The sequence below is a fragment of the Juglans microcarpa x Juglans regia genome, chromosome 3D (genome assembly GCF_004785595.1).
Source record: "Juglans microcarpa x Juglans regia isolate MS1-56 chromosome 3D, Jm3101_v1.0, whole genome shotgun sequence".
NCBI classification, from domain to species: Eukaryota; Viridiplantae; Streptophyta; class Magnoliopsida; order Fagales; family Juglandaceae; genus Juglans; species Juglans microcarpa x Juglans regia.
In genome coordinates this window covers 38184619-38200348 of record NC_054598.1, presented here as the reverse complement: position 1 = coordinate 38200348, position 15730 = coordinate 38184619, and the positions used below count along the sequence as shown (strand labels likewise).

Sequence of the window (15730 nt, the reverse complement as noted above, 5' to 3'; positions counted from 1 at the left end):
AACTTTAGGTTGCATTTGGATGTTGAGCTGGTCTGAGCTGAGTTGAGTTTTATATGAATAGTAGTGAGTTGAGTAGTAGATGGAGTTATGTGTGACCCATCTAAACTGAGTTTAAAGTGTGTTTGGATGTTAAGATGAATTTAATACTTTTTATGGGAAATTGAAAAAGGTTGTGGGTCCCACGTGTAATAAAGTTTTGAGTTGGAATGAGTTTAGTAATTTGAGAGTTGAGTATTTAGATGTTAGACTCAGTTTAAAATTAGACTGAATTCAGCTGAGCTGAATTTGGGAACCAAACGAAGTCTTAACTCACACCTCTTCCCCTTTTACAAAAAAAGGTCAACAAGATAATTTTACTAGAGTCATAAGTCACTAGCTAAGCTTATGACTTGGTGCCCTTTTATATGCCTTGAATCATGCCCTTTCTCATTTCCTACGATGTGGGATTAGTCAAGGAGTTAAAAAACCAAACACATCCATATTATTTGTGGAGGTGGTTGTCTCAACTATGTAGATCGATAACCATTCTTATTTTCTACTAAAGAAAAACCTTGTGGGGCCTCATTCCCGCTGTCGAATACTTCCCTACAACTATTGAAAAGCTATCCATTGAGCTATTCGGTGCGTTACACGTTGTAAGAAGGTATGTGATGATCTCATCACATGTAAGTGAGTGCCCTGCAACAGCGAGTTCATCAGCGGATCTTTTAATCTGCATAAAATAGTCAGTAGCAGAAAGAGCACCCTTGCAAGCATTAGCAAGATCAGTGCATAACTGAAGTACATGGGCTCGTGATTGAGAGGAAAAAGATGTTTCAAGTGCTTGCCAGACACTAGTAGAGGTAGTGTGAGAGACAACCTGAACCAAGGTTATTTTAGTAATGGTAGAGAAGAGAACAGTAAGGATAATAGCATCTTGTCGAAGCCAATTTTCATAGAGAGGGTTCGGGATAATTGAACTGACATGAGATTCAGGGTTAGTAAAATCAACGTATTTACGAGGGGCTGTGGTGGTGCCATCAAGATATCCGAAGAGACCATGGCCACAGAAGAAAGGAATAAGTTGAGCTTTCCAGACATGGTAATTGCCACGGGAAAGTTTAGTGACATTAAATAGTTGGTGGGGGTGATAAGAGAGGGTATACCAGAAGAGGAGTGGTCTAACATAGTTGAGGAAAGAGAGAACATGGAAAGATGTAGGTTAGTTGGCTAAATCTGATACCATGTAGAAAAATGAGAGAGATTGTACTAAAGTGTATTTCCACTGCTTTGAACGTATACACAGATGAATTTATATACATCACTGGTAAAAATAGAACAACTAACTCACTGTTGTTGTTAGACTATTTATCAAGTATTTAAAATTCAAATACTTGATTTACACAAGATGACTATAACATTTAAAAATTCAAATACTTGATTTACAGGATCACTATTTCCTACTCGTACGTAATAGGGACCGTTTCAACTAGTCTTGAGTCAATAGGCTTGGAGTCTAGTAATAGTTGGTCTTCAATTCGCATATCTTTATTTTGTGATGGATGAATTTTATTTTTTAGCTGGTCAACAAATTTTAGTAAAAATTTGGTAATTAATATTTCTTAATAAGTCAAGTAACTAACAATTTGTTAATTTCTTTTTCATGGTATAATTTCAAACTTAATTGGAATATATTCCATTGACGAGGTCAGTCAACTAACAACTTGCAATTTCGTTATCATCTCGGAGTTGCGTACGACGTACGTGTTTGATGGTTTTGTACCTATTTATAAGAAGAAGACTATTCGCATTACTTGTGTTATCTTCATCTTCATCTTCTTCTGCTCATTCCAAACATCCAATAACATAGGTAATTTTTGTCACTCAGTGCTTTGCTGCCCGATTTGACTAATTCCTGTTGCTCCCTCGAGTTTATTTGTATGATTTTATTCGATCTTACTTATCATATATTTATACTTGGTATCGAGTAAGTTATAAGTAATTCTGATTATTCTCGTATATATCATGCTCTGCAATTTTGTTGCCAAATGGTTCTCTTCATTCACATATATTCTATAGAATGCAATTCCCTTTTCTTGATAGTATTTTGTGGGATCTAGTTTCTCTAGAATTTTTGTTCGGATTTTATAGCTGTTTAAGTGAATTTCTCGGGTGCCACATATATGACTGTTTAAATGAACTTCTTAGACAATATTATATGCTCAATAATAATGTAAGACTCATTTTATGAATCTATCTCTTTCGTTCTAGGTCTTAGAGTTGAAACAAAACTTTTGCCTCATTTGTTTTTACAACTCTTCTCATCTCATCATATTATTATAATTTTTTCAAATTTCTATGAGGCTGTAACGAGAAAATATTCATTGCCACCTCCTTCTACCCGTTATTTTCGGGCCATTCTTCGCTATTGAAGTAAAGAAAAATAACTTGGTAAGAATGAATTTTATAAAAGTAAATTTTTAAATTGAAGTAATTTTATATAATAGGTCATATTATTAAATTATTTTTACTATGAAATAGATCTAACGTATTATATGAAGTTACGTTAATTTATAAATTTATTTTTATAAAATCTCTTCATAACTATAACATTTTTCTTAAAAAAAAAAAAAAAAGGAAACAACTCGACAAATCCAAAAGAGGAAGAGGGTTTTAAGTAGCAGAGTTACATATGCGTAAACAAATGAGTTCTACGCTATTTATTGAGCATCAATATAGATTTTTCCTTTGAGAAATAATAATCACAAGGTTGAATAGGATATTGATTTATATTAGAGACTAGTGGTTTGTACTTGCTTAATTAATGCTTATATATTTTTATCCAGTTTCTCAATCATATTTATCAAACGGACGGTGCTAATATGCCGTCAAGTGAAGTGTGTATGGTTGGCCACTTGGCCGTGTTCTCTAGTGTATTTATATTTTTTTTCTTTTTTTTTCAAATATTTTTAATTATTTTAAAAAAATATTAATTCAATAACAATTATTTTCTTAACTATTAAAATTAATATATAAACGATCAAATTAAAAGAATAAACTCAAACTATCTAGTATCATTTTCTTTATTAAATTATGTTGAACATCCGTCTTTTGATTCTCCGGCAAGGCAGGTTATTTCAGAGGATATCAGAAAGACAGGAAGTTGAGGGACGCTGGGAACAATGTTCTCTAATAATGAAATTTTCCACGAGACAGGACCAAAACATCTCACAGCTATGGACTGGTAAGACCATATCCTTAAAGTTTGAGTACTTTTTATCTTTTTAGAGACTATTGATTCGAGGTTATCTTTATCGCAATGATTAATTGTATGAATTGGCTAAAGTATGAGTTATAATTATTATGAAATTACGGCAAAAACATATCATTTATTTATATATATTTTTAATAAAAATAGACGGTATTCTTATTTTATTAATTTTTTTAATATAAAAAAAATAAAAAAAAGAATTTGGTGTTACAAAAATCTCAAACCATTCCTAGGAAAAGCTAAATATGAAGACAAGTTGGTCTCCAAGTGCTCCCCCACATCTAGCAGGGCCCCATCATATCTAGCTGCATTGCGAGAGAGCCACACCTCCAATATAATAAGCGCTGGAACTCTATACATGCCCAATAAGTTTAGCTTGTCAGAGTTAGGGAAGAGGGTCCTCCAAAAAACTAAAAACCAATCCTTCCTTCCAACCATGTGCCACATCGGCATGACACCAAAAGCCTTATAGAAGAAACTCCAAACTGAGACAGCTGCAGGACATTCGTCAAAGACATGAGATACTGAATCAATCCCAAATTATGAGCAGCACCTACATTTAGACGCCAATGGAATGCCACTTTTTTTTTTAACATTTTCATCAAAGTTGGCTACCCCATTATTCCATAGCTTCCAAAGAAAGACAGGAATTTTTTTGGGAAGCGTATGATTCCAAATAGAAACTTGGAAAAAGGGAAAGCTGGAAAATGGGGCCTGAGCAGATTTTTGTAAAACTGCCCTCAATAGCGTGTTTCCAGACCCGCAAGTCTATGCCAGGTTTGAGCTTAACATTATACCTCACTACCTCTTGAATCACATCTTGATCAAAACAGATTACACTCTCTTTTACAAACATATCAAAGTAAGTAAGTAATGGTCAGTTCCACCATATGAATCTTATCGGTCTTTGACGTAATTTTCTTGTTTCAACAAGTTGATACGTAGCTTCTTGAAATTCTACAATATTAACGATCGAGCAAACCTTTCGCAGCTGTTTCCACAGGATTAGCATCACCTAGATTTTAAAATACTGCTGGAGATTTCAAATGAACATGCCTAGTTTTAATCTTGTTGCAGGAAAAATACAGATTACCAGAGATCCGTCGTTGCCAGCTTAGTTCAAGGAGTATACTCCTTAGAAAGGGACCGCCAGACGAACAACCCTGGCAGGTATCGAGAAGATAATGCTGAACCTTGGTGGACTTCCTTCAATTTCCACCTAGATGAACCTCTCATAGATGACAAGCGCATATTCGGTGCTATTTATAAATACAATGGCAAATACGCATCAGCTGATTCAGACGTCCCAGAATATGTTATTGCCTTCCGGGGCACACTCTGCATGCGAAAGACAGTGATGAACGACCTCACGTTATACGTCAAATGCTTCCTTAACAAACTTGAAGAGAGCAGTCGCTTTAAACTTGCCCTGAATTATGTTGAGCGTTTTGTTGAGGCGAATGGAGCTCGAAATGTATGGTTGGCTGGACATTCTTCGGGGTCAGCTATAGCATTGCTTGTTGGAAAGAAGATGATTCTCAAGATGGAATGGTTTCCTAAAGCTTATCTTTTTAATCCTCCATTCCTATCTTTCCCCATAGGGCTGCTAGAGGACGAGAAAGTGAAGAAACGAATCCACTCTGTACACCGTATGGTCAAGGCAGGCCTCACTTACTTTGCTGCAGAACCTAGTAAGCTTCGAATGGAGGACCATTTTGCTATGTTATCCAGCTGGACTCCTCACCTGTTTGTGAACCGAGCTGATATTGTTTGTGCAGAATATATTGCCTACTTCGAACGCAAAGTTGGAGCCGGAGAAACCATGACACTAGCAGAAAATAACAGTACGAGGAATCTAGTCAGTCATGTTGTATTTCGGAAAGATTTAAAAGATGCAACGCATCTCCTTCCTTCGGCACATCTGATTGTTAGTAAGAGTCACCCAAACAAAAAAGCTGCTGATAATTCTTCTTGTTCAGATTTTCTTGAGGCTCATAAAATTTCCCAGTGGTGGCGTCCTGATGTTAGTTGCCAATCAACTCTGTATGATCAATATCGTTAGAGAGTGTTATCAATTGTTGACTGATTTTGTTACTGTTAGTTTGTCAGTTTGTTAGCGAAGAGCTGCTACAGCTCTACCACCTGTCTAAATAGATGTACTAGTCGAGTGAATGATATCATCTGATATTCCTTTCTTCCATTTCTTTCTCCTCTGTTGGCAGTTTCTCCATTCTCTCTCCCAACTCCATTTTTGACAAAACCGACTTGGAAAAAGGTTCCCCAGAGAGGAAAGTGGTGGTGAAGTTCTTAATCAAACATGATCATCAATCAGTGCCGCCTGTATTGGCGAGTGGGTAAACAGACCCGAAATATTTCCTGACGATATTGGAGTATGCCATATTGTGGTAAAAATCAGGACAACACACATATTCCACAACCTAAATGTAGAAACTAGAGAGAATCTCGGCTGGGCTTAAATGCCCAGTCCTAATGTAATAATAAAGTGGCTTACAAGCTTATATTTTACATTCGTTGGGCTGTTGCATAAAGCTGCTTTCTTTGATACTTTTCTGGGGAGAGTTTGAATGGTTGGCCTCGCCCTTGCTCTAAAAGATTACCACTATCATAAGTGTGGAAATCACGAAACTTTCGTAATAAGAAAAATAACCATTTCCTTGCTTATGAAAAGCTTAAGAGCTCTTTACACCTAAAGAAAAGCTTAACAGCTACTTGTGGCAACTAGACCCCTGTTTCATATCCAAAGGAATTCGGTAACACATTAGGTTTCAAAAACTTCAATCATGCCACTCTAAACTTGTTTATTTCTCAGGTGTCTGTCTTCTTTTTTCAAGAAAAAGCCTATGCATCTGAATAATATTGGAGCCTGCATACGTGAGTGATCTCTCTGTATCTCTCAAACTTCAGTCCATAGTCATGAATTTTCTTTTCTGTTTTCTGCATTATTAAGATCATGATATAAGTTTAAACAAAACTCTGAGATAGTGATAGATTTATCTCAATAACTTCAAACATGCTAAACCTGGAGTACTATTCTTACTTTGTTGTTATAAAAAAAAAAAAAAACACTATAATATAATATACAACATGTCACATATACTAATGTAAAAATAATGTATTGGTATACACAACTTAGTTCATTGAGTTGTAAATGTGATCCGTAAAGTTTAAGTCGAAATTGGAACAAACATTATAAAGATGACAAGTTTACTAGACTTTGTGAATCAACCTAGTCGAAGTAAAATAATAGAGTTTTGCTATATACAGTCACTTTTACGTACTTTTTGTGCACTCTACTAATAGAATTGGTCAGATCAGTTATTTTATATTAAAAAAAAGTGATAAGCCAATTAAATTAGTAGAGTGCATAAAGAATACGCAAGAGTGATTGCACATAGAATTTTTAAAAATTTAATAACAACTTTGGATTGCATGAAGTTTAGGTTGGTGGCTCTGGAAAGAAACTCAAAGAACTACAATTTAATGTTTCATAATTATCTTCAACCCCAATGTTTAATTGGTCAAAATAGCTTGAGAATAAATTTCATTAGATGTTAAAGGCCCAATATAGATTAACACCTCATCTTAGATTTTATCAATTATGTTCCTTGTTGATAGCATGTAAAGGCTCTATTCAACCATTTGTCCTTCCAAATGTTGACCTGGGTACCATCATCAATTTTTCACATGAAGCCTTCCTCAACCAGAGAAATAGATTGAAAAAGACTTCTCCATAAATACGAAAGCCTTGGACCTAGCCTAGCATGTGAGAGAGATGTGTGAGGGAAATATTTAACTTTTAAGTATTCTACTAAGCAATGAATCAAGATACATTCTCAATCTCTATGTCTGTTTTGTTAAAAGGGCTATATTAAAATTGTGTAAGTCTCTAAATCCCAAGTCTCCACAAGATTTTCCTGCACATAAGGTTTCCCATCCTGCACATAAGGTTTCCCACATGAAAAAATTAATTTGTTAATAATGGATCCCATACTCTTTCAAAGCAATTACGTGGTATTTACGCACTTCACGATTGTATGTAGAATTACTTTAGGAAAATATATATATCTAACTCGTACACACACATATATTTATATTTGGCAAAACAAATCCTTTCTATAAATGTCAATTTCGAAAAGATAGAGAGCTTTTTGTACACATCCTGTAAAATTGAACGAACTAAAACCTTAATCTTTTCTTTTTCAAGATATTTATATGCAAACTACTCTTTTGAGATTTTATTTTGGACAAGTTGGAGAGATTAGTTGTGACCATGATCGTACCTTAGCAGTTGATGATGGCCCATCACAAGCCTAAGACCACCCACCTAAAGAGCGGGGAAAACCTCAAAACATGTTGCTTCTCCCTCACTCTCAAAGCCCAACCCCCAATAATGGGCTTCACTACTCTTTATAGAAAAAAATTGATAGGTTTAGTTACTTAAAAGTATTAAAGTTAAGGGGCCCGAATCCCGTATGATTGTCGTTATCTCTTTTAATTATTTAAATAGACTTAATAATATTTTTTGGATTAAACCTAATTCTGATAGACGCCGACCTTAGTTTTTAAATACAGTTTTATATGTTTACCATATTGAGCAAAGAATAATAAAATAAAAAATTTAAAAATATGTATGAAACATATTAATCTTCCATTAAAATTATTTGTAATAGTCTTGTCATTCATTCTACTCCCAAACACCTCTCTTCTTGTCTCCAATTAGGAAAGTACAATATATATATTTTTTCTAAAATATGATCGCTAAAAAGGAATTTCTTTTAAATAAAAAAACTAAATATTAGAAATTTGCATGAAAACAAGAATAATAGAAAAAGAAAAAAAAATGAGTTTTTAAAATAAGGAAATGAGAATATTTATATAATCAAACCCAATTAGAAGTCCAAATACAAATTAATGCAGCACACAAACGCTTTATCATGATTTCATGTGGGTGAGTGTATGAGCCTTGTGAGACTCTCCTAATTATGATTTAATTATGGTGAACTTTCTGTAATATTAACCATATATAAAAGTTTGAATAAAAGTCATGAGGTCAACGGTCAAGTCGTGCATTGACTTAACAGGAATTTATAAGGCCGTGGGCGTGAAGAAGATGCCAATGACTAGAAAAATCAGCAGAGCATGTTTTCTACGAACCATCCATATCTTGGGAAAATGTTAGGAATTTATAAGAGTAAATTGAATTCGTGGAAAATCAATTTTCATTTGTTTAATTTTATTTTCTTGACGCTGTCTTTTCAATATCAAGGGGCCCGTCTTTTATGGTAGTCTAGCCCGTCTTCAACGGGGCATTGATTGTGCGGTCTATCACTTACAATTTATTTTATCTACCAGATTTCTACGTTATTGGGGTAGAAAAAAATGAAAAAAAATTCACACTGCTTTGATTCTTATTTAAATGAAAACATATAAAATATATTCCGATTAGTAAAATATCTACAACTCGGATTACTACAACATGTCTACCACTTGCAATTATATCAATTAAATTTCTGCATTATTACGTATAATTTTTTTTTATTGACAAAAAATAAAAATATATTTCATGCGCCACGATCGAGAGGATCTTCGCCAATAATGTAGATTGAGATTATAAAAAAAAGTCATGATGTTGTGGTCAAGTCATTAAATTTGAAATGTCATGCACTGATTAATTAAGCAGAAGATAGACACGAAGAAGATGTCTATTGACTTGACCCATCGATATCTAGGAAATCTCTTAAAAACTGTTGCGATTTATAGAGGTGTGTAAACAAATTGAATTCATACATAGTTAGACTTTATAAAGAGTGGTGGATGATTTAATTTTATTCAAACACGACTTGAGTTTACTATCGAGTTACATTTTATATTTAGAAATATTTTGTTAATTATTTCTTGTTGTTTGCAATCCCTAAAAGAAAAGTAACGTGGGGGTAACATTATCCCTGCTGTATATCATTCATAACCCTATAATTAAAAACATCATCCAAGAGTTTGAAATCCTCAAAAAAGTAAAAAGAAAAAAAAAAAAAAAAAAGAATTTTTACTTTATACAATCTTCTCTATATAATAAGTTATTTTTGTGTAGGTTACATATCCTATCAATTGTCAAAATCCGCATCGGCCACTGCTGCGTATGAATATTTCATGATGCTCATATAATATATTTTTTTAAACCTGGCCAATCGATTTATTTATATATTTTTAGCAATGATGCTATTAATATTCATTTCTTGAAATAGAAATAAACATTACTTTATAATTTCCTGATCAATATTCTTAATCTAATTCTTGGATAACGTCCAATTCTTGGCCTAAATGAGTCATAGGTTTCCGTGCATGGATTCTCGTAGGGCCTGGGGAGGCAAAAGGATTAGGGGGCATAATTAATTTATCTCATTCTTCTTCCAACATTTGAACCACAAGTTTCATAGAAGGACGATCCATTGGGTGCCATTGGATGCACCGAAGTCCCACGATTGCAAGTTTTTTTTGCAATTTTCATATCTCCATCATTCTCGATAAAAACTCGCAACTCTTCTTTTTGTTCTAAGAGATTGTAGAACCATTCTGGAAAGTAAACTTGGCTAGCATTTTCCGCCGTCATGTCAACACTTCTCCTCCCTCCAACAATTTCAAGCAGCAACATTCCAAAACTATAAACATCTGCTTTATAAGACACAGTCCCAAAGTTTCTAGAGAATACTTCAGGTGCGATGTAACCCATGGTCCCCCTGCCTGTGGTCATAGATACTGCACTTTGATCCTTGGAACACAACTTTGCAAGACCAAAATCAAAAATTTTTGGAATAAAGTTTTGGTCTAGCAAAACGTTATGAGGTTTGATATCAAAATGGAGGATTCTTTGATCACATCCTTGGTGAAGATATTCGATTCCTTTTGCCACACCGAGAGAAATATCATGCAGTCTCTCCCAACCAAGAAAATGGCTCTTTGAATTCTCTGAAAATATGAACTTTTCTAATGAATAATTTGAAAAGAACTCATAAACTAGTGCTCCTCTAAATCCATCAGCACAAAATCCAACCAAGCGAACCACATTGACATGATGGATTTTACCCATTATTCCAACTTCATTTATGAATTCTTCTCCATTTCCCTTGGAACTGTTCAAGATCTTCATGTCAACGTGGATTTCATTAGAAAATTTTCCTCTGAACACTGTTCCATAGGCTCCTTCGCCCAATTTCTCGGTAAACTGATTTGTAATCCTTTTAAGATCAGCGTACAAGTATCTCGTGGGCTTGTAGCTTCTATAATCGTCCAAGAAATTTTCAATCTTCTTCTGATATTCTTTTTCTGCTTTGTCATGACTATAGACGCGATAAAGTGCGAAGGCAAGCATAAGTAAAAGAGTTGGACCTAAAATGGCACCTGCATATATATCAAATATTCACCAAGTCAAGAGCTCACGTCTTCCCCGATTAATTAGTACGTACGTCGGAAAACTTTCTAATATAAAAAGCCAAGGGATAACTAACTTACCAGTGGTCACTAATTTGGTTGATGCACTTGTAAAATATTAATTTGACATATATAATCATCAGAAGATCATCTATTACAAGCTAAGCCTGCAAAATTGTTAAGAAATTGGTGGTAATTGTATAGAAGATGATACCTTTTTTGTGTTTGGGGAAGCACTGAGTTTTTGACTCGGTACTACTGCTATTAATATTCATTGATCTACAATTCATGCCTTCCAGTTCACATTTTCTGCAAGCTGGTCTAGACCAGTTCAAATAAAGGATATGATCAGGAAAATATACAATAGGATGTGAAATTGATCTAACACTATACGTCTTTCTACAAGGTAGTGTGGGCAACTGGTTGATGTCGGCATCAGTACGCAAGGCATAAACTTGGTGGCTATAGCTAGGGTCATTAAGACAAGAAATCGCACGCGGATGACTCTGTTCTTCTCCTTTACTACTATGGGAACAATTGAAAAAGGCAAAGTCATCAAGCTGGTATTGATATATTCCTGTGAGGAAAATAAATTGAGTCGCCGGATCCCTTTTTGAAAGCAACGATCAGGATGATATACTTGAATTTCCTGAGATTTGTAGTCAATCTTTTTGACAAAAAGCTTGATTGAAATTGGCAGCTCGAGCACTATATCGTGTGTATCGGAGCAGGACAAATTAAACCCAGGAAAGCCACAGTAGTCCGGGTGGCGGTCTTTGAGTCGGAAAGAAAATCGGATGGCTGGGCCGTGACCGCCACACCGAAATGAATCAGCACAATCATCATTTTGGGCTCGGACGGGGTGTAAGATGAAAACCACAAACAAGAAGAAATATGACTTTGCCATTCTTATTACGATCGAGCAAATACTTGTCTGATCTGTTTTCTCAGCCTCTCGGGATGAAAAGGAAAACTATCATACAGTCTCAAATTTATTGACGCAATGATCCGAAAAAATATAAATAAATGTAATCTAACTAATTTCAAAATATAAATAAATGTAATCCAACTAATTTCAAAATATAAAAATTGGCCTAAAAATGAAAATTAAGGATAGTAAAAATGTTTTATATCATTATTATAATTTTTTTAAATTTTTACATAAAATATAATAAACATAAATATATTTTTTAAATTTTCAAATAATAATAATATTCTTTTCAACATTTAATTTTTATTTCATATCAACTCACTGTGTAAATAACGCATAATAATTAATTAGCAACGTGTGACGTAGCTGCTTACGCCAAACTAATTTCTGAAACAAACAACTTCTATAATATTGTTTGTTCACAGTTGTGGAAGCTATGCGCTATACTCTCTCTCTCTTTCTCTCTCTCAGAATGAAGACAGGTGTACTGTCCCTTCCTGCAGAACTCATGGCCCTTATCGTTCTAGTTGTGCTACTTTTTTATCAAACTTGCAGTGCTAAGGATTCAAATCAGGACTGTGTTCCTTCTTCCTGCGGCAATATCTCCAACATAAGCTCTCCATTTCGATTGGAAGACGATCCTCCAAACTGCGACAACCCAAGGTTTGCCCTGTCATGTGATCAGGACAACCAAACTGTGTTATACTTGCTATCCGTAGAACACTACGTACAGGAAATCAATTACACTTTCCAAACAATCAGAGTTGTAGACTCAGGTATTCAGAATGGTAATTACTCCTACATCCCTGATTTTTATGGTAGTTTGGCCAATACTCCATATCCTTGGCAGTACGAAGAAACCATGACGTTGTTGAACTGTGAAAAGCGAGTGAATTCCCCATGGTAATTACTCCTACATCCCTGATTTTTATGGTAGTTTGGCCAATACTCCATATCCTTGGCCAATACTCGTTAGACTGCACTTTTAGAGAGAGAATCATACGGCATACGGCATAAAGGTCAAGCAACACCATACGGCATACAGTGACACATAAAAATCAGCTTTACCTGATCATTCATTGGTCTCTGATCGATATTGCATCAAATTATTAATTACTAGTTTCAGCACTCGGACAAGATGAAACTTTAAGGACAGTTACTAATTGAACGATATAACAAATAGTACTGTTACTATCGGTAGGATGGCAATTTGCTCTAAGCATTAACTATAATATTTTCGTTTTGATAAAATTTTGAGTTTTAATTAAGATAAATAATATTTGCAGTCATAAAATGTGTAAGTTTCGTGCACTCGTTTGAAGAAATTGGGTAAGTCTAGGACCTATATAAAAAAATTATTTTTTAACTGGCCGGATCCATTTTTTTTCAAAAAGAATGTGCAAGACTTGCACACTTTAAAATTATATTTAGCATTACTTATTAATTAATTATGAATTTCCAAATGTTGATGATGATATTATTCTTTTCTTCTGCAAAGCAAGATGTCGAGTTGATTCTCGTATTGAAGGTTATTTAAATGGATATAATAAAGGCGAGGTTTCTATGATATAAATGTTATAATTATATAAATTATATGATCAAATTCACACCACTTAATTGTTTAGGTTTTTTGACATGGTAACTTAGTAGACTTCAAATGCAAACTCGATATTTCAATCATTTCATTTTACATAGCATGGTAACTTATTTATATGGTTGGAAACTTGTTTATTCCATTTTCTAAGGCCATGAATTTTCTAATTCATTCACATCACTTTCTTGGTTAATTAATTAATTAATATGATTTCTTTCTTGTAGGATCCCTAATGCAAGTACTAATGATCATTATTATTGACCTCGGTAAGAAGCTATATATATATATATATATATCAGTCTTTGTCTTCTTCATTTTCTATTTCCCCTTTTAGAAGATATACAAACAAGAAGAAGATGGATAATATTAATAAAATTTACAAAAAATAATAATTACATATGTAGTTTGCTTAATTAGTAGAATTTTGAAAGTAGCGCAACAACATATTTTTTTCAACCGCTGGGTTGAAAGGATTCAACATGTTAATGCGATGCATGTTATTGATTGTTGCATTTAAACATCAAATAGTACTCTTATATATGAAGAACTTCTTAATAAATACATTTTTATTCACACGAAGGAGGCATTGATCCTTCTAAATAAAGAGAAGGTGTATGATGTTATTGCTCTAGGAATAGTAGCTTGTGGTATCGAATATCTAGGAGGCTGTATGTGAAATTCATCATATGTACCTTTCATTTTGATGAAATTTACACTGAAAAAGAATAACTACTTTGCTTAAGTAGATACGTTTTCTTACAATCCATTTCATTTGATGATGCTTTTTCATAGGGCTATACCATGGAGCAAAAATTATAATGGGGACAGCATTTGTGCTTGCATTCTTGATATATAAATGGCGTAAGAGACATTTATCAGCGTTTGACATTATTGAAGAATTTTTACAAAATAACAATAATCTCATACCAATAAGGTATTCATATTCAGAAGTTAAAAAAATGACAAAAAATTTGAAGGATAAACTAGGTGAAGGTCGCTATGGCACTGTCTTTAAGGGAACACTTCGAAGTGGCCGACGTGTAGCTATAAAGATGTTAGATAAGTCTAAAGCTAACGAACAAGAGTTTATCAGTGAAGTTGCAACAATTGGAAGGATCCATCACATTAATGTAGTGCAACTAATTGGCTTATGTGTTGAGGGATCAAAACGTGCTCTTATATATGAGTTCATGCCCAATGGATCTCTCAATAAATACATTTTTTCACAAGAAGGAAGTATTCTTCTAAGCTACGAGAAAATGCATGATATTGTTTTGGGAGTAGCTCATGGTATTGAATATTTGCATCGAGGATGTCAAATGCAGATTCTACATTTTGATATCAAGCCTCACAATATTATGCTCGACGAAGACTTTACTCCTAAGATTTCTGACTTTGGTCTAGCAAAATTGTACCATATGGATGACAATATTATTTCTTTAACTGCTGTAAGGGGAACGTTAGGATACATGGCCCCTGAGTTGTGCTACAAAGATATTGGAAGCATCTCATACAAAGCTGATGTTTATAGTTTTGGAATGTTATTGATTGACATGATGGGTAGGCAAAAGAACATGAATGCAATTGCAGACCAATCAAGTGAATACTTTCCCACTTGTGTCTATGGGGAAGTGCAAGATGAAAATGGCATAAAAATAGAAAATGCCACAGAACATGAAAAGAAAATAGCCAAAGAGATTATTATAGTTGCGTTATGGTGTATACAGATGAAACCAAACAATCGTCCTTCAATGAATAAAGTTGGAGAAATGCTTGAAGGGGGTATTGAAAGGTTACAAATACCACCCAAGCCTTTTCTATCATCACTGGAGAGACAACCAGAAGATATTGAAGACAATTCAAATCAAACTTTCCTGTCAAGTCAATATACTCAATCGTCGATCCAAAGTAATTGATATGTTGATTGTTGGTTTTACATGGGGAACCTATTAGCCCTAACCAAGAAGAAAATCTTGTAATATTTGGCATGCTATATATGATTGCTTTCCTTATTCCCATCATCTTTTACTTGGAAATTTTATTTTCTCATACTTCAGTGACGAATTTGATTTCAATTTGGCAAGGTACCGTGTGATTATTCAATTTGAATGTAATCATGATCTCCACTTCTTGAATTTCACATATAAAACTCATTGTTAAGAGCTCCCGGAAGGTCACGAGGCCGTTGTATTGGTAGCAAGGCCCTATGTTGTTTGGAGTCCCTAAAAGAAAACCGTGGGGATAACATTCTAGAGTTCTCCATAACCTTATAAAAACAACAACCAAGAGTTTGAAACTACCAAAAAAGTAAAAATGAAAAAGAAAAAGAAATGAAAAAACAGAGTTTTATTTTATACAATCTCCTCTGCATAATTCTTGGAAAAAAAAAAAAGATTAAGCCATTTTTGTGAAGGTTGCATGCCCTATTAATTCTCAAAATTGTCCTCAGCCACTACAACTAATGAAAATTTCATGATGCACATATAACTTCATTCTTTTTGGCCATGTT

At 34.1% G+C, this 15730-nt stretch overlaps 2 protein-coding genes and 1 pseudogene across 4 annotated transcripts; 2 read left to right on the top strand and 1 right to left on the bottom strand.

The window, feature by feature from the left end:
• The first annotated feature begins 82 nt into the window (after positions 1–82).
• On the top strand, positions 83–15212 carry LOC121253815 (rust resistance kinase Lr10-like). Of its 2 annotated transcripts, XM_041153732.1 has the most exons (4): positions 83–89; positions 1972–1977; positions 13444–13487; positions 14014–15212. In XM_041153732.1, exons 3-4 carry the CDS (start codon positions 13454–13456, stop codon positions 15135–15137), a joined length of 1158 nt encoding a protein of 385 aa, XP_041009666.1. In that variant the 5' UTR covers positions 83–89; positions 1972–1977; positions 13444–13453; the 3' UTR covers positions 15138–15212. The 2 variants fall into 2 exon arrangements, with proteins under 2 accessions (XP_041009666.1, XP_041009664.1); XM_041153730.1 differs by lacking the exon at positions 83–89 and having other exon boundaries at positions 1945–1977.
• LOC121253818 (GDSL esterase/lipase At4g10955-like) lies at positions 1745–5450 on the top strand. Of its 2 annotated transcripts, none has more exons than XM_041153736.1 (3): positions 1745–1849; positions 3111–3223; positions 4328–5450. In XM_041153736.1, exons 2-3 carry the CDS (start codon positions 3162–3164, stop codon positions 5310–5312), a joined length of 1047 nt encoding a protein of 348 aa, XP_041009670.1. In that variant the 5' UTR covers positions 1745–1849; positions 3111–3161; the 3' UTR covers positions 5313–5450. The 2 variants fall into 2 exon arrangements, with proteins under 2 accessions (XP_041009670.1, XP_041009671.1); XM_041153737.1 differs by having other exon boundaries at positions 1801–1849; positions 3123–3223.
• On the bottom strand, positions 9551–11678 carry LOC121255307 (annotated as a pseudogene).
• Positions 15213–15730: the final 518 nt, after the last annotated feature.